This window comes from Talpa europaea, assembly GCF_964194135.1.
Source record: "Talpa europaea genome assembly, chromosome: 9".
Taxonomy (NCBI): domain Eukaryota; kingdom Metazoa; phylum Chordata; class Mammalia; order Eulipotyphla; family Talpidae; genus Talpa; species Talpa europaea.
Window position 1 is genome coordinate 102,624,198 of NC_140076.1, and position 19,963 is coordinate 102,644,160.

The 19,963-nt window shown below is 33.1% G+C and overlaps 1 protein-coding gene across 5 annotated transcripts in view; it reads right to left on the reverse strand.

Annotated features, from left to right (window-relative positions):
• COL11A1 (collagen type XI alpha 1 chain) overlaps positions 1-19,963 on the reverse strand; it is a gene marked incomplete at its 3' end in the record, with an annotated part of 194,034 nt that overhangs the window by 122,543 nt on the left and 51,528 nt on the right. The window contains exons 6-15 of one of the 5 annotated variants that reach the window (XM_084242701.1): positions 12,123-12,239; positions 11,709-11,861; positions 11,428-11,520; positions 9,234-9,488; positions 8,567-8,629; positions 7,087-7,128; positions 6,121-6,183; positions 4,456-4,530; positions 3,368-3,451; positions 964-1,020 (exon numbers count right to left, since the gene is read on the reverse strand). In XM_084242701.1, the coding sequence (XP_084098827.1) occupies positions 964-1,020; positions 3,368-3,451; positions 4,456-4,530; positions 6,121-6,183; positions 7,087-7,128; positions 8,567-8,629; positions 9,234-9,488; positions 11,428-11,520; positions 11,709-11,861; positions 12,123-12,239 (1,002 nt within the window). The remainder of the gene's footprint in view (positions 1-963; positions 1,021-3,367; positions 3,452-4,455; positions 4,531-6,120; positions 6,184-7,086; positions 7,129-8,566; positions 8,630-9,233; positions 9,489-11,427; positions 11,521-11,708; positions 11,862-12,122; positions 12,240-19,963) is intronic. The other 4 variants (XM_084242702.1, XM_084242703.1, XM_084242704.1 and 1 more) reach the window with 4 other exon arrangements.

Genomic DNA, 19,963 nt, shown 5'->3' on the forward strand with positions numbered 1-19,963 from the left:
AATTTCAAAATTAAAAGAAATATAAATTTATGTAAAACTATATCACCGCTTTGAATAAAATGCCTGAAAAAAAATCTATCATTCTAATAAGACAGTAAAGCAGGTAGGATAATTAGAAGACAATTTGATTCAAATTTGAAGAAAACAGATTTGTTGTATGTGTCTAGTAAAAAAATCAAAAATAATATTTTAATGTCCAGAGTAAAAATTTTTATAGATATTATTTCAACAAAGCATATTGAAAACATAAATCATATACAATCAGTAGAAATAACATTTTACATTGAAAATTAATCTTAAAATGTAAATTACTTGTTTAATTTTTATATTAATGAGAACACTATTAGAACTCTGTAATATCTTTTCTCTTAAGAAAAAAATATGATTTGGGAAATATCCTTGTGAATTGTCTACACTGCTTAACATTGGTGTATTTCAGAAAAATTATTCAGAGTATATCAGCTTATAGGGAAAAATGAAACATTTTTTCAAGAACGTCTAAAGAATTAAGTATATTCCTTAATTTATTAAGCATGTTGGGAAATATTAGAGGCAACAAGCAGCTTAAGCCAAATATCTTAATTACTCCTAGGCTTGGGGAATCATTTAATTAGCAACAAATAATTATCTTTATTTTTTAATGAAAATTTTGCTTAACATAAAATCAAACATATTTGATGTAAAATTGAATTTTAGTAATGTTGAACGGTAAGCAAATAAATTACAGCTGAATATGTGACTACACTTCCCATTTTTTTTTTTAATATTCATTGGCACCTTTTGATCAAAATTTTCTGAGGACTAAACTGAAATAGATTCTTTAAGATTGAAACAAAACCAAGCATAAGTAGATATATGTAGAATAGTTCACCAGCCAGATATATGCATAATGCCAGCACCAACTTACACAGGAAGCTATTAGCATGGGAATTTAAACAAACATGATGATATTGGGTTACCTACCACAGGGCCTGGTCTTCCAGTTAGACCCATTGGGCCTGGTGGACCTCTCAGAGCAATCTGGGAAACAAAATAAATCAAATTAGAAAATGTATTCCTGGATGATAAGGTTATACCACAATATTCACTTCACAGGCTTATGCAACAAATGATCAACACAGGTTTAACAGAAAGGATACCCACTTTCTGAATTAAAGTTTCTAGAATGACAAATGACTTAATTAAGTATTAGACATTTTTTAAAGTACTATAATTTATATATTATTTTGTAAAACAAAATCTAAAGACCTGATAATTTTCTATTGTGAAGTGTACTTCAGAATTATGTATATACTTCCTTTAAATATGTAGGTACAACAGTCATTGAAAATACTTTCAGAGGTGAACAAGTGAAGGTATTTTAAATAAAATTTCTCTAGCATTATTTTAGCAAAAATATGACAAAGCCAGATAAAAAGAAGTAAAACTGCTCAAAAAGTGTTATGTTAAAATACTTCTTTTAACAGATATGAAATTTAATGGCTATGGAAAAATACATTTATTTTCTATAATCATAGGTATGATAAACTGATTACATGGACTGTTGTTACACAAAATATTAGAAATTTGAAATTAGCAAATTTGAAAAGTTGGAACTAGCAGAGTGCAAAGAATAAATATTTGTTAGGTGTTAAATTAGCATGGTATGTCATTTTTTAATATTAATGATTTCAGAAAGATTAATGCATAAATTGTCAAAACATATAAAAAATAATACTGTGATAGAAAATAACATGTGAAGTCATATTAGAAAAGTGTATGAGACGAAAACAATGAGATCACCAAAGTCCTACTACCAACTCACCTTGTTTTGACAATACACTTCTTAATCCTTGAGATTAAATATCTGAAAAATTGGAATTATAATGCTTGCTACCTATTGCCAAGTAGGTTAAAGGACTTGAAATGAGGAAATTAATGGCCTCAGAATATTTCTAAGTTCAAACAATAGTAACATCATTTGTAAGAAAATTGTAGAAATTGTTATTAAATTTTAAAAATATTTTTAGATTTGCATTATGCCAAAGTCAAGTGAACAAATATTTACAACTGTCATTTTTATATGTGATATAACTAAATTAAGACATCTTTTACGATTAATAGGTAATAAGAGTATAAAAATATCATATGTTAATACAACCTTTTATTGTTTTAAATATCTGATACATTTGTCAATTTTTGATGGTAAATAGAAATTATCACAGAAATGATTTATATCATTTATGCTCATTTAGAACGTACCCATATCTATACCAAATATAATCTATTTCCTTTTCCTTAAAAAAGTAACCTATGCTATAAACAAATGTATTATATGACTTTCAGCCCTTTATTGACTCATTTTTGTCAGTCTCTATGTAAATTTTAATTACAATGATGCTTATTTAAAAGTTAATATAATTACATTTCTTATATGTTAATTCTATAGGATAATATGTTAAACTTGTAAACTAAATTTTTAGCTTGTAGAATATATTCCACAGAGAGTAGAAACTTTTAGTTGACAAAGGATCACGAACAGAATAGATTTTGTAAAGATATAGAATATAAATACAATGTTTAGAGCTTAAAATACATTTGGGAAGACTTTGTTGCTATACAAAACACCTAGTAAACTTAATTTTCTGGATTATTTGTCAGGTTCCCAAAAAAAGATTTGAAAGAAAAACTTTATTTCAAACATTATTCTTACTTCTTATTAATTAATAAGTGATTTATGCCTTGGTAGGGAAAATGATATGTGAAAGTGAGAGGTTTTGGTATAAATCAGTACTCCTTGAAAAAAATTAAGAGAATTTGTGTTAAGGTATATGTATTATTGACAGAATTATATATGAAAATACCATGAGGATTAATTTGACTATCATATTCAATTAAAGAAAACATCCCCCTGGAAAAACACATAAAATCTTAGCATTTTTATTTTTTTTTAAAGATTTATTTATTCATACATGCACTGGGTACAGTCAGAAGCGCAGGAGGATGAGAGAATTCACCAGAATCAGAGTGTAGAACAGAACAGGCAGATCCACGAAATACACTGCTGAGGGGAGCAGCGAGCGAGACAGGAGAGGTGTGCACGCCATGTGGGACCCTCGCCGGTGGCCGGGGATCCAACCAGCGCTTGCAGAGGCTGCAGGCAGCTTCGCAGCCCAGCACTCAACCGCTGCACCACCAGGGGAGGCCCAATCGTATTTTTAAATCTAAACTCAATATACATGAAGCAGTATTTTATCCCTATTAGTAGCATCTTCCATGTACACACACACACACACACACAAACACATACACATACACACACGTGCACAGGTGTGCACAAAGTTGACATGGCGTCACTCCATGGGATCACATGTTTATCTTTTCTTACCCGTGCCTGCTGAAGTATGGCCTGGGCTTGAGCTTCCTGAGCAGAGACGGTGGGACCTTTGGAACCATCACCACCATAACGAAACTAAGAAAAATAACATAAAGAAGCTCAAATTTAGCCTTTATCAAATACGTTCTTTAATTTATGAAAGACCACTTATAAAGACTTTACAAAATTCCAATGGCATTGTTTTTTAATTCTCCTCATAGAGAACTATTCCCCTTGCTTTGCCATTTCACAAGAGATGAAAGACTCCTTTTCCAATTTTATGCATAATAATCTCTGAAAACTTGGAATAAGTCATTATGCATTTTCACCTGCAAAAATTCTACCCTTTCCATTAAGCCATTTGTAAAAATTCCAAATATACCGAGTTCAGGGGTGGTTTTATTTTTATTACTATTTTCTTGAGCAAAACTTTGGTAATCTTTATGAATGCAGATAAAATCTTCATTGAGATATATTCATTTTTTATCTTAAGTAATTATATTCAAAAACTATAAAATCATAATGCTCCCTTTAAATTTTAATTCAAAACACAGCATGAGTCAATTTCTCATACCACAGTATTCCCTGAAATGTTATTATATTTAAAGGACATATTTTTTTCTGTGAGAACTACAGTAACTTTAACAAAGAATTTTATGACAAAATAAGTAAGTTTTGAGCAACAGGTAATGTTATTACAATCTATCTTCTTTTTAAAGTGTCAACTATAATTGAGATGGGATAAATGATATATACATTGAAAATATTCTACCAAGTAAGGCATATAAAGCATGTGAATCATAATACACAGGATAAAGCACATAACAGGAAATAGCAAGAAAACTGCCAAGATCTGTTGTCAAACATGTAAATAAATAATAAAACCTTAGCTGTAATGCAGAGATTGACATTTGCCAGAATTTTGTTCAGCAAAATTTCCCTTAATTTCTAAAGGCTGTTTTAACACAAAGATCTGTAGTTGACATGATTTTTTTTTTATTTTTTAGTTGATTAGGCTGCTATATAATTCAACACTTTTCAGCATGATGATAAAATAACTCCATCTTTATAACAGAACAACAACAACAAAATAAACATACCGGTAACATTAACATAGTACCGGGAGGACCAGGCAGACCATCAGCACCTGGTAAGCCAGGACGTCCTGGGGGCCCCTAGGATAGTAAATGAAATCATCAAAATAAATTAAATAACAAATTTATGATAAAAATAATGACTTTTAATAAAAGAAGTCAACATCTTTCTCCTTAGTTATCTCCATTAATACCTAGAGAGGGTTGTATTTCTTGTACAGAAATTCAGTTTTATGTGATTTTAATAATGTACAAAATCCACTGGCTATTCAAAGATGGTGAAAAAAAGAGAAGGGAATTTTACAAAAAGATTTTGAGACACTTAACACAAATAGTTTCCACATGTGACCCAGGATGTTATCTTCCAATTACCTTAAATTATCTTCAAAGTAGAATACTAACTTATTCTATTAGCATCTTAACTAAATATTTATGGATGTTCCTGGAAAATGTGTATGGATTCAAATGAAATAACTGAATCTAATATAACAGGTTAATATCAATATAGAATTTGTTGAGAATAAGTTTTTTTATTGATTACAACACCTACATCTTTTACCCCCACTATTAAAATTACAGTTAGTCACAAAAATAAAAAGACAACCTATGAACTGGGAGAAGTTATTTGCACAAAAAAAGATCTGAGAAGGGGTTAATTTTCAAAATATAAAAGAAGTCATACAACTCAACAACAAACAACCTAATCAAAAAATGGGCAAAATACCTAAATAGGCACTTTCCAAAGACTTTCAGATGGCCTATAGGCACATTAAAAAGTGCTTAGCATCCCTTATTATATGGAAAATACAAATCAAAACAATAAGTTATCACCTCACCCCTCCACCACTCCTCCATCTCCCGTCTATATCAAAAAGACTGGTAGCAACCCATGCTGACAATGATGTGGAGAAAAAGGAACTTTCATTGGTGGTGGAAATGTTATTTGGTTCTTCCATGGATAACTTCATGGGAATCCCACCCCCCCAAAAAATAATATGATACAGCAGTATGACTGCTAGATATTTACCCAAGAATATAAAAACTGATATGAAAAGGTTTATGTAATACTATATTTATAGAAGCCAAGTCATAAAACCAACTTAAATGTTCGTGGATAGACAATTGGATAGAGAATTGTGGGGTGTACCCTCAATGGAATACTATTTAGTTATTTAGAAAAATGAAAGTGTCTTTTGAACCAAATAGATGGATTTTGGGGGTATTATACTAAGTGAAGTAAGTCAGAAAACGAAAGACACTCATTTGTGAAGTACAAATAACCAAGGAAAAGAAAACTGGCAAGACAAAACAAATATAATTGTTAAACTCTGTGAAAAATATACTGGTTACCAGAGGAGGGAAAGAGAGGAGGAAATAGAGAGAAGGTGATGGGACATTGTACTGGAGCTTTGCTGGAAGGTGAGTAAAGCACATGCACATATGGAGGTTTGAAGTTCTACTCCCAAAATCACGTAATTATGCACGTGATTGGTAAGTCAGTAAAATTTAAACAAAAATAAGTAAATAAAATTGTGGTTAGAAAAATTAACCAAAATGTTGTTCAACAGTGAATTCACAGAATGCTTCCCCAGTGAGTTATATTTATAGACTATCTTTGAATTCTTTTAATCTATGTTACATTCTTCTTTTGTTATAAGTTTTTTCACTTACCCTGTCGCCCGGGTCACCAGGGGGTCCAGTGGGACCTTGTAGACCTGGAGGACCCATCAGACCCTGCAGAGAAATAAATCATGATCTGAGTCCAAATCCTCCTACTCTCATTATTATTCAAGGAAATTCATCCTACTAAAATCAAAGAGCGCATTTATATTTCAAAGTATACACTTGTCTCCCAAACAATAGTCCTATTTATCTCTCTATGAAAAGACAATATATAGACTGCTTTGTAGCTAGCTCAACTCTTCTGCTATAAAGTTGCTCTCAAAATTGAAATAGACATTCAAAAAAAAAATCAGGAAAGGATAGCATGCCAATGTAAAGTCCATGGGGTTGAAGTTGGTTCCCAGTTCTCAATGAAAAAATGTTATGCAATTAGGACTCAACAATGTGATAGCAACATTGAAAGTGCAGAAATCATTTTGCTCGAAAGCACTTTTACATTTTCTTTAATGGATATAAATTAAAGGCATCAGTATCACATACTTGTTTCTAATGATGAGATTTAATTCCATAAAAGCCAGAAGAGTCCTTACAAAATCAGATCAGTACAACTACCTTAGAATAAGTAGAAATTGAGTGATAATAGTAAATGATATTTACTCCATTAAGCAGTAGAAATAAGTAGTACAGCTAACCAGACCTACTCTTCATTCACTCAATATACTCTTTTAATAAAAAGATTTCATAATTTTCAGTCATAAAATTGATAGGAGGTCAGAAGATGCAGAGTTATCTAAGTAACAAAAACATTTAAGACAAAAGTTTAATTCTAGTGCTCGCAAAAGAGTATCACATGGTAGCCAAGGGAGAAAGCAATTCAAGGCTACAGGTTCTCTGAACAAATATTTGCCTCTATAAGTCAAACTCAAATCAGTCTAAAATACATAAATACAAGAATATAATTGTGCCTGTATATACTTTTTTAATCAAGACAAAAATCTTAAGGCATTTACATACCGCAGGTCCCGCTGGCCCTGGTGGTCCTTCCACAAGCATACCCTGTAATAAAAAAAAAAAAAAAAAAAAAAACCAGAGACTCAGTACACTCATTACCATGAAAATATAATTTCCAACCTCTTGTCAAAGTGACCCTAAGAAAGTATCAGACAACTGCATTCTAAAAAGTGAATTTTCGACTCCTCCCACATAAAACAAATTACAGTTTGCAAAAGAAAAAAGACATAGTTCCTGTCCTCAGGGAAGCTTTGTGCTAATCAGAGGAGAAATAAATAGGCAGATAAGTCATATTGCAAGAATACCCTATGTGTTGCCAAGAAAGGCATTTGACAGTTTATCCAGCACCCAGAATAATGCTGAGAACAACCTCACTTAAAAGTAAATAAACAAAAGAATAATGCTAGGAACAGAGGAGGACTTAATAAATATTTTCAGTGTGAATGAAAGCAATTGGTACTTAAGGGTAAGGAGAAAAAAATCTGAGTAAAAAAAGTGGAGATAATCTTATGAGATAAACTCTTAAGTAGGCAAAAGAATAGAGTATATTTTGAGGAGAACTTAGTTCTTACAAATTTGATTCTTTGATTTTGGACTGCTGAAATTTTTTTCATCACTTAAAATGCTGATGGTAATTTTTAATAACAGGAGTATATTCAGTCTGAAAAAATATTCATAAAGCTTTGGTAAGTTTGTGGCATGATTTCTCAGATTAGGAAGTAATGGAGCAGATGGCTGACAATATCCTGATAATTACATGTTTTCAGTTGTTATCATTCCCCTTATTTTATCTGTTGGATTTTTATGTCCTTGTAAATTCTGAAGTGACTTTCATGATCCCAAAGCAAACAGTTAAAAATACTTCCTTTAGTTTATAGTACCAATAGTTTTCCCAAGTTTCTGATGGGGGAATAAGAGCATAAATTGTTTTCCAGTAAGAATTAATTTCTTAACAAATCTTGAACAGTCATAACATTAATAAAATTTTAAAAATCAATTTTGCAGTAAAACAGAGCTTTTTTGAAAAAAAAAAGGGGAATTTAAAATGAATATTTTGTATGTGTAATTTGGTATGAAATAAATATCCAAGTCAGCTAATAGATTTCTAAAAATGTCAAGTCATAAAACTTAGAGGAAAAAATTCTGGATTGAAAACTAGAGAGCTAAAGTCTGATTATATCTCAAACACCAAACATTTGAACCTCAGAGAAGTTATTTAAACCCTTTATATCTCATGTTTCTCAGCTGTAAAAATGTAGTAATTAAAATAGCTAGACAAAGGTTAGCTATTTTCAAATTCAAAAATTCTATAACCTCTATATTTTGAACTTACAACCTCATTTATTTGTGGTGAATTATAAACATTTGGATATTAGAAAATTTATGGTGGTATATGAATGACCTAATAACTTAAGGTGATGATGACTTATAATATAAATTAACTAATTATAGCACTTTGAAATTTGTGCACACTGGTACTTACAGGTTCAACAACTGCTGGTTCTCCTTTCTGTCCTTTTTCTCCATAAGTACCATAACCATTTATCTGTTGAGTGAAAAATGCAAACAGCCTGTCTCTAAGTAAATAAGATCATGTAAGTATTTTTAAAGGAAATTTAACCATCTAAGCACATTTAAAACAACCTCGTAAACTTGTGTATGTAATAGAAATCTATCAATAATCCAAATGCTGAAAATATAAAAATAAAAAGCTAATGAACACTAATACAGACTTCTGTATTAAGGAATAATTGTTTCTTAAAGACATAACATAGAAAAATAAAGACATCTGTGGACTTCACTTATTATTCAAAGTCATTATGTGGCAGAAAGTGTTATCAAATTAAACTTAATAAAATAGCCTAAAAATCAGAAATTAACTTACTATTCAGAATAACAATGACTATATTTTAATCTTATCAATGACAAGAAAATCTGAATGCAATTCTATTCAAGATTATACATTCAAATGAAGACTCCTTTAGTGTGATACAATGCTGATGATTCCCATGAGGAAAAAAAAGTCAAAGTGCCCCACAAGTGATAATTTACATAAGAACAAAACCTGTATTTTAAACTTGAAAAGACACTGAGATGAACAGGAAAGTATTTAAAAATAAGACATATGACACAGCGTAATACTGACTTACGCTTGTTTCTGTGAAATCAGTTTCTGCTGGAACACCTGGACCAAATTCTTCATTAGGGGAACTTGTTGGTTTATCTTCATATTCTTTATATTCATAAAAATCATATTCTCCTAGATCTCCATCTACCAGAAGATCAGAATCCCTGCCGTCTATTCCTTTGTTTTCATATTGTGTATCCTCAGAATTTTTCCTTTGAGAATCATAATCCTCTCCAGTAAGATATTCTTCAGTAAATACCTCTTCAACTGGATTTGGCTATTCATTTAAGTTGCAAGGAATTCGAGAACATGAAATATACTGTTAGTAAAGCAAGTAAAGTGTTTGCAATCACAGTTTGATGGCATGGGATAGAAAATTATTTGAGTGCTACTGAAGCAAGTCTTAGGCTGAAAAGACAGCTCTAAGTATCATTGAAAGAAATATATTTGTACATTGGTTTGTACAAAGAAATATTGCTTTCAAAGCTCTTTTCCCAATAAACTGCAAATATCCACATAGAATCAATATGTGTATTTGCTTGTTCCACTGGCAGAACCATAATCAATTAAATGTTTACTTTTTAGTTTAATATTTGAAAAATAAAATTAAATAGTTAAACATTGCTTAATTTTCAAATCTTGCAAACTTCATTTGAAATGCAATTGTTACCAGAAGAAATCATGTAAGATGTTCAATCCTAAAAATAAAATAAAATGCCACTATTAATCAAGATTTATCACTGTAAAGATATACAGAGTATGGAGTAAAAAAGTGTCCCTTCACCAGAATTCTTTAAGGCAAATTAAATATAAGTTATAGGCTTCAAAATTTAACAAATGAAATAGGATGTATCACCACATGAGCTCATAAAGAGGAGAGAATACAAATTCCCTTAAAAGTAAGAATTCTATCACCTAATACTTCCTCTGAGATATAGAAAATTAAATCAAATATAATTTTCTTATTCTCAGAAATATCTCCTTATAGTATCATACATCTGAATCATATTTAGTATGCAATCTTTGTCCATATAATGATTTTGATGAGATTCAATTTAAGTAATTTATCTTGCTACTTTATTATTTCACATTTTAATAACTTGCTTTCTATAATAGTAAATTAAGATGATAGAGTAATATTGAAAAAATAAGTATTACACAAAATTATGTGAATAAAAATGTGGATAAATGATTAATTCATCAATTGTTAAGTAAAATAAAATGTCTAATATCCATGTTAGTGAACTCTTACACAGGAGGATATACTATTTATAGAGGTTGTGTATTATCCAGAGTCAGAATATTACTACAATCATAACTCTGAAGTAAAAAAAGGATGAAAGTTGGTTTAATAAACACCCTAAATTAAGTTATCCATGTTTAGAAAATGATTCATTTGGACTTGATGAAATCTAAAGTCTGTTCTCACTCAGTAACACTATTATCTAAATTATATGCATGTAATACACCTCTGAGATTATTTGCTACATTGAGACATGTCATATAAAACTTCTCATAACTAAATTACTCAGGTATATACCTGAGTAAATTACTAGGTATTTAACAAAATTAAACTATATTATATATTCATCTTTTTCATGATCAGAATATATGATATGAAATTCAGGAACATTGTTTAATTGGTACCTATAGTCACTTAACCATTTTCATAGTAAAGTATGGAAAAGGTTAAGATACATTGTTTTAGTCATAATCAACTTCATACTCTTAAGGAGTGTGAATATGCAAACAGCTATTAAGATTCACCCAGACTACTTTTTCTTGGAATGTTTGCTGACATAAAAATGCAAAATTATTGGTCAGATGAAGTAAGTTCTAATCGTATCATTTGATGATACAATTTTCATTTTCCAGGATTCTCCCCCTCATGGAAGGGAGAATACCTTCATGTTGTGAATACCCTGTATCACAACATACTGAGAAGGTTGCTCAATCAAGAAAATGATAGCAATCAATTCAGTTCAATCATTTTAGCTTTTGCATGAAGCAATGGGTCATGCAAAACCTGAATTGACATTAATTTCAAATAAACTGGTTTTAGTAATAGTGACCCAAAACTATAGCTTCTCCTAACTCAGCAAAAGAAAAAAACTATCAAAATTATAAGAGGTTATATATCTTCCAGGGGGGAGGTATATTTAAAAATAATGAACATTATTAAAAGTTGGATTGTGTTTTATAATACTCTGTATTACCTCATTTGGTCCAGACACACGCCTAGGAGCTTCTGTTTGGTAACTTTCCATGGTGCCATAGTTGTATTCTTGAAAATCATCAACGATATTTGCCTAAGATAAATTTAAAAGATAATCAATTAGTGACAATGTAAGGTAATCCCAAGTCTATGGAAATCATGATTCAATTGGATATTAGATTAGCCAAATGTGGTTTTATCAAGTTGGGTTAGGACTATGGCTCATCATCAGAGATCTTCCAGCTTATCTAGGAGAGATCTTGATTGCTTTTTCTTTGCTACCTTTACCCCTAGTTTGGCTTTTGCTGCTGCTTGATAACTTTTCTTCTTCTTGGAGGCAAATTTTTCAGATTTAGGGGGCGTAAACTTTTTGGGCTTTTCCTTTGAGTTAGTGGCCACTGTCCTCTTCTTCTTTTTGAAATTGGATTTCTTTTTCTGTAAAATGTGATGAAAGATGGAATGGAAACATAAATAAAGTGAAAAGGAAAATAAAGAACATGGACAAAAGGAAGGATAAAGCAAAGAAAATGAGCATCATTTCCTTCAGGACAGCTACTGTCAAATAAAAATCCATTATTGGTTAGCAGAAATCAGGTGAATGAAAGGTTTATGATCAGTCTGAGAAACAGTGGACATAGGAACCAAAGAATGACAAACACAGGACACACCATATACACAGCCATTGCTTTATTTTACCTCGGTTTGTGCTACTGTCTCCTCAGTTACAGTGGGTCTCTCAGTTACAATTTCAGCCTCTTTATATTCTGCTTCCCCATACTCATAGTCATATTCCATTATATCCTCAGGTGCATACTACATTACAAAGGAAAAATATCAGGCAGTTTTGTTAGTTGCAGGTAATGCTGTCAACAAAGTGGGAATCATTTTCTTTAAGCACTAGAGTAAATGTTAAGAGATAAGGAAATACTGTTATTTAAATGTTATTTTTATTACATAGAAGTATTATATGGTCTTTTCATAATATAATGACATAGAAGTGATAAAGGAAATTTTCTAAGAGAGGAATAGTAGTTATGATTATGAGGAAACTAAAAGTTCTGAATATTAATTCAAACTTTTAATTAATGAATATTCAAACATAGCAATTATGTACCCGGACATAGTTGTTAAATATTCATATTTTTGATTTACAAAAATTGATACAGAAGACTTTTCTATAAGATCTTACTGTAACATTTCAATTATATTCATTTCATTTAGCGACATGTTTAAAAATGTGGAGAACAGGCTTCCCAAGTATGAAAGGATTTTCATATCTTTCATATCTTCATATTTTCATATGAAAAGGAACAGGGAAAGGAAATATAAGGAATATGAAATGAGTCTATAATTTATTGAAATACTGGAACCAATGGGAACATAAAATCTAAAATTTATCATAAAGCTCTAATTTACTCTAGACTTACTTAAGATTAAAATGAGTACAGAATACTTGTGATGCATTAGAAGACAATTAATTCTGTTAATCAGTAATATATAATTTCAATCTTTTTAAGATTGATCTTTTTCTCTGCCAAAAGAGCATCCACTTAGCTATCTTAAACTACTTATACTAAACTCACATTGGATAGTAGTGTTTCATTCTAGATCCTTCTGTATTAAAATAATTTTGTTGGAAAGAGGTATGTTTCTTAGCAAAAGGATGTATAAGACAATCAGACATATTGAATGATGAGGGAAAAATATGTTCACACTCAAAATCAAATATCTCTACCAAAAAGTTTATCTCTAAGCAGGAATATATATTGTGAAACACTATATATATATAGTGAAATACTTTATATATATATATATATATATATATATATAGTGAAACAAGCACTGGATTTAGTCAAAATAACTATAAATGCACAGTGGTCAAATATACCATAAATATCTTTTGAATTTATTATTAATTTTAATACATCTTTAAGAAAACTATGATTACTGTGAATCTAATAAGATCTATTGGTTAGAGCAATGCAAATGTGTGCAAATTTCAAGATATAACAAGATATAACCAAAACCAACCCTGTAATAATATTATAAATGTGTCCCTTACTGCCATACCCTCCGAGAGAGAGCTTTTCGAGATGATCCATCTAAGCATCAAAGTAAAATACAAACATAGACATGCTTCAAGATTGTCAAAACAGTGTCATAGTTTTAACTCTCCATTAATGGTAGCATTGTCAATGAATATACATTTGAACCCCTTCAACAAAGTTTATTCTAATTACAATTTGTGTAGAATTTGGTTAAATAGAAAAATCCATGTATACATAACATTTTAAAATTGTTTCTTCATGCCTCTGCAAGTTATAATGCTAACTATTTCTAGGACAGTTAATGCAAGCATGATTAATAACATCATTAAGTGAAATAAGTACTGAAATAAATATACATTAAATAGATATTAATGAAGATGACATATTATCTAATGAGTAATTTTTCTGTAGCTGTGGTTACCTATGTTGGAATAAAAAATGTTGCATTTCTATAATTACCAGTTGCCAGCTGAAATTAAAACGAAAAAGATTTGCCAGTAAATATTAAACTTCAGTGTTTTAAAACTTAGCAAACTTTTAAGAATCACATACAACTATAATGAATTATAAAAACAAAAACTAAAGGTTTTTGGTTAATCAATAGTTTTTTCATACAGACATGGAATGATTATCTTAAAACTGAAATATCAATGTAATTTAGAAATAGGGAAAATGAATGAGACCTGAGTCCTCTTAAAAAAAAAACAACAAACCTTTCATAGTGAAATAATCAATACTGAGCTGAGAAGAAATGGTATTGATTACTGTCTCATCCAGCCAGATTTTCATTGTAGCAACATATTATTTTCTTCATCATATGTTTTAAATTGAAACAGGTTTTACATCTCAGAATTTTAAATAGACATATTAACAACTAAAGTAGGAAAAGGAAAATTTGTTTCTAAATAAATTCTGGATGGATCAAAATTATATTTTGATTTAAAAATAAATCAGTTTGGCTTTTGCGGAGGGGCGGAGCAACATGGCGGCGAGGAGACGCTGCGAGTAAGATCTCCCATTAAAAAAGTTAATAGGGAAGAAAAGCGGCAGGTCCCAGTGAGAACTGGGACACGGAAGATAAACGGGTGACTCCAGCAAACTACCCGAAGAAGAAAGTGGCCATAAAAGAAGACTAGAAGGGAGGAAAGCATGGAACCCTGCTCCCCTCCCCCGCCCACAGAGTCGGCACTCTCCGACCAGCAGATCGGAGGGAAACAACAAACTAAAACGACCAACAAGAACAAACTGCGCAGCAAGCGGGACTGTGAGTGGAAAGGAACTATTGCAGCCACCACACCCTGTGAACGGGAGCTGTGGAGAACCCTGCAGGATTCGCCGCAGCAGTGAGCGAACGGCTCCCAGCCCATTAGAGAACAAAGAGACTCTGGAGGAGACCTGCACTCAGCCCCAGGCCGGGCCGGTAAGCTTGCCCTCGGGATCACTGCTGCCCAGGTCCCCGCACCTGCGACCTAGGCTTGCGGGGAGACGCGCGGAGGCCCTCACAGGGGTGAAAGTCCCTCACTGAGTAATCAGGAACCAGGCGCCCAGGCACGGGAGCGGGTGCAAAAGGCGCCATTCCCGCGCCACTGAACTGGGCTACACCCCACGTCCTGGACCTGAGGGCTTTGGAACTGAGACCCGGGGCACGAAGTTCGGGGCGTGGGTTCTCCACGATGGTGGGGCACAAGGCAGACACAGCACCCCAAAGCCGTTGAGGTTTACCCTACCATTCCCGCTCTGTTCCCTGTCCCACGGGGTGGGGAGGGCGAAAAACGGCCCTCCAAGGACAATAGGAGAGCTCTCTGGCGCCACCTAGCTACCAGAAAAAAAGTCACTAACACTCCATAGAACAGGGAAATTTCTTAAGAATGCTTGAAAAGGGCAGAAGGCTCCTGGAGGAGACAGTGGCCAGCTGGGAAGTTAGCCCACGCCAGGCCCCTTCCGACCAGCAGTCTGAGCCCACAGAGGGAACAGGCACCCACGGCCGGGGCAGACCGGCCGCGCAGAAGAGTGTGCCTGAGACCGGATGCTCAGGGACTGAGTCCTGCGTTGCCATTTTAGAACAGGGACATTTCTTCAGTAAAGACTTCCTGAAACCAGCAGAAAGCTCCCTCAGAAGCCAGAGATGGCTCCTGGAGGAGCAGGGGGGAGCGGAGAAGTTCACCCAAGATGCGGCCAGTCCGAGCAACACAGTGTCCCAATGCATACGACAAATTAGAAAACAGACAGTAGGGAGTAGAAGAACCACACACAACCTAACAACTCCTCAGGAAAAAAGCACACCACAAAAAGAAAACCACCCCCCAGATTGCAACGACAGTAGCTTGGAAGAACTTCTGAGCCTTCCAGAAAGAGAATTTAAAATTGCCGTGATTAAAAAAATGACAGAACACATAAAGGGAAACAATGATCACAAGAAGGAAATTGAGTCCCTAAAGAGGGAAGCAAAACAAACGCAGGAGATCAAAGAATTAATGGAGGAACTAAAGAACTCTGGGAAAAGCAATGAAAGCAGAATAGATGAAATGGAAGAACGAATAAGTACTCTTGAAGACACAGAAATAAAAAGAACTAAAACAGAAAAGGAAGGAGAAGTATGAAGGAAAAAGAACAAAGAAAGACTTTGGGAACTATCTGACTCCATGAGGAAAGGAAATATAAGAGTTATAGGAATTCCAGAAGGAGAGGAGAGAGATGTAGGAACAGAGAAAATATTCCAGGAGATAATTGAAGAGAACTTCCCAAACGCGAAGAAGGAGCTGAAAATTGATGTACAAGAAGCAAGAAGAACACCAAACTTCCACGACGAAAGGAAAAATACAGCAAGACACATAATAGTAAAGTTCCCAAGAATCCAGGACAAGGAAAAAATAATGAAGCTGACAAGAGGGAAGAAACAGATAACATTCAAAGGAAAACCAATCAGGCTGACATCAGACTTCTCTGAAGAAACACTACGGGCAAGGAGAGAGTGGAGGGACATAGTCAACAGACTCCAAGAAAACAGATGCCAACCAAGAATACTCTATCCCGCAAAACTTTCCTTCCTCTATGAAGAAAGAATAAGGACCTTCCCAGACAAAGAGAAACTCTGGAATTTCATTACGACTAAACCCCCACTCCAAAAAATACTACAAGGAATCCTAAAGCCGGAACCTCAGAGGGATGAATAACAACAAAAGAAGGCCAAAAAAAAAGTTATTAAAAGAATAAATAAATAAAATCAAAGGAAAGACAAACACAATGGCAAATACAGATCCTAACATATCAATATTAACTCTAAATGTAAATGGACTAAACTCTTCAATAAAAAGACACAGAGTTGCAGCCTGGATTAAGAAAAAAACCCAACCTTTTGCTGTCTCCAGGAAACACATTTAGCTACAAAAGATAAAAATATGCTCAAAGTTAAAGGATGGAAAACAATCCTACAAGCAAATGGACCAAAAAAGAAAGCAGGAACAGCTATACTTATATCAGATAAAACAGACTTCAAACTCAAAAAAAATAAAAAGAGACCCCAATGGTCACTACATTATGATCAAGGGGACAATACTTCAAGAAGAAATAACACTCATTAACATATACTCACCTAACGAAGGAGCACCAAAATATATCAGACAACTGTTGTCCTCTCTGAAAACAGACATCAGAGAAAATACCTATGTAGTGGGAGACTTCAACACACCACTATCAACAATGGATAGATCAACAAGACAAAAAATAAGTAAAGAAACTAAAGCTCTAAATAAGGACCTAGAGCATTTGGGCTTAACAGACATCTATAGAACATTAAACCCAAAAAAAAACAGAGTACACATTTTTCTCAAGCGCACACAGATCATTCTCCAGGATCGATCACATACTGGGGCACAAGACAAACATCAACAGATACACCAAGATTGAAATCATATCAACCATCTTTTCTGACCATGAAGGCATCAAACTAGAAATAAACCATAAAAAGAAGGCAAGGAACTTTCCTACCTCATGGAGATTAAAAACCACACTACTGGAAGACCACTGGACTAATGAGGAGATCAAAGAAGAAATTAAAAAATTCTTTGAATTGAACGACAAGGAGGACACCAATATCCTAAATGTATGGGATGCAGCAAAAGCAGTAATAAGAGGAAAATATATAGCAATAGAAGCTCACATCAAGAAACAAGAAAGAACTCAAAGAAACAACCAAGAAACAAGAAAGAACTCAAAGAAACAACCTAATCTCGAAGCTCAAAGATCTAGAAAAAGAACAACAAAAAAACCCCAAAACCAGTAGAAGAAAAGAAATAATAAAAACCAAAGCAGAAATAAATGAAATTGAAACTAAAAAAAAACAATCCAAAAGATCAATGAAACCAAGAGCTGGTTCTTTGAAAAAATCAATAAAATAGACAAACCCCTAGCCAGGCTCACAAAGGAAAAAAGGGAGAAAGCACAAATAAACAGGATCACAAATGAAAGAGGAGAAATCACAACAGACACAGCAGAAATCAAAAGAATAATCAGTAACTACTATGAATAGTTGTATGGAAACAAGCTCAACAATCTAGAGGAGATGGACAAATTCCTACAACTCTACAATCACCCAAAGCTAGATAAAGAAGAAATAGAACACCTAAACAGACCAATTACAATTAGCAAAATTGAAATGGTAATCAAAAACCTCCCCAAAAACAAAAGCCCAGGACCTGATGGAGTTCCAAATGAATTCTACCAAACATTCAGAGATGAATTAGTGCCTATGCTTCACAAACTCTTTCAAAAAATTGAGAAGGAAGGGACAATACCAAACACGTTCTATGAAGCCAACATTACACTAATACCAAAACCGAACAAGGACAATACAAAAAAGGAAAACTACAGGCCAATCTCCCTAATGAACACTGATGCAAAAATCCTCAATAAAATTTTAGCTATCAGAATCCAACAATGTATCCATAAGATAATTCACCACGACCAAGTTGGATTCATTCCAGGGTCACAAGGATGGTTCAACATCCGAAAATCAATCAACATTATCCAACACATCAACAAAACGAAATATAAAAACCATATGATAATATCAATAGATGCTGAGAAAGCTTTCAACAAAGTGCAACACACATTCATGATAAAATCCCTTGAAATTCTTGGGATACAAGGAACATACCTCAACATCATAAAGGCCATCTATGACAAGCCAACAGCCAGTATCATTCTCAATGGTGAAAAGCTGAAAGCAATTCCATTAAGATCTGGAACAAGACAGGGATGTCCACTCTCACCACTGCTCTTCAATATAATACTGGAAGTCCTAGCCAGAGCAATAAGACAAGAGAAAGACATCCAAGGAATCCAAATAGGAAAAGAAGAAGTCAAACTATCACTATTTGCAGATGATATGATAATATACATAGAGAACCCCAAAAACTCCACAGAAAAACTAATTCAACTCATCAATCAGTTCAGTAAAGTGGCAGGATACAAAATCAAAACGCAAAAGTCAGTAACCTTCCTATACACAAACAATAAATCTGAAGAAGAAGAAATCAAAAAAACCATCCCTTTTATTATTGAAACAAAAAAAATCAAATATCTGGGAATAAATCTAACAAAAGAGGTAAAGGACCTATACAAAGAAAACTATAAAACACTGTTAAAAGAAATAGAAGAAGATACAAAGAAATGGAAAGACATCCCCTGCTCATGGATTGAAAGAATAAACATTATTAAAATGGCCATCCTACCAAAAGCAATATACATATTCAATGCTATTCCAATCAAAATTTCATGTCATTGTTCAAAGAAATAGAACAATTATTGATGAAATTCATATGGAATCACAAAAAACCCCGAATAGCCAAAGTTCTCCTTAAAAAAATAGAAGGGAATGGAGGCATCATACTCCCAGACTTCAAACTCTACTACAAAGCCATAATCATCAAAACTGCATGGTACTGGAACAAGAACAGACATACATACCAATGGAATCGAATAGAAAATCCAGAAATAAACCCACAGATTTATGGTCAACTAATCTTTGACAAAGGAGCAAAGACTATGCATTGGAGCGAAGAAAGTTTGTTCAATAAATGGTACTGGGAAAACTGGGTCGCTACATGCAAAAGAATGAAGCTTGACCACTACCTCACACCATACACAAAAATCAACTCAAAATGGATTAAAGAACTAGACATAAGACCTGAAACCATAAAATATATAGAAGGAAATACAGGCGAAACACTACGTGATTTGCACATCAAAGACATCTTTACAGACACATCACCCAAAGCAGTGATAGTGAAGGCAAAGATAAACAGCTAGGACTACATCAAATTAAAGAGCTTCTGTACAGCAAAAGAGACAATAACAAAAACAAAGAGAAACCCCACCAACTGGGAGAACATTTTTGCACACAACACTAATGATAAAGGACTGATCACAAAAATCTGCAAAGAGCTGATGAGACTCAGCAACAACAAAGAAAATAACCCAGTCAAAAAA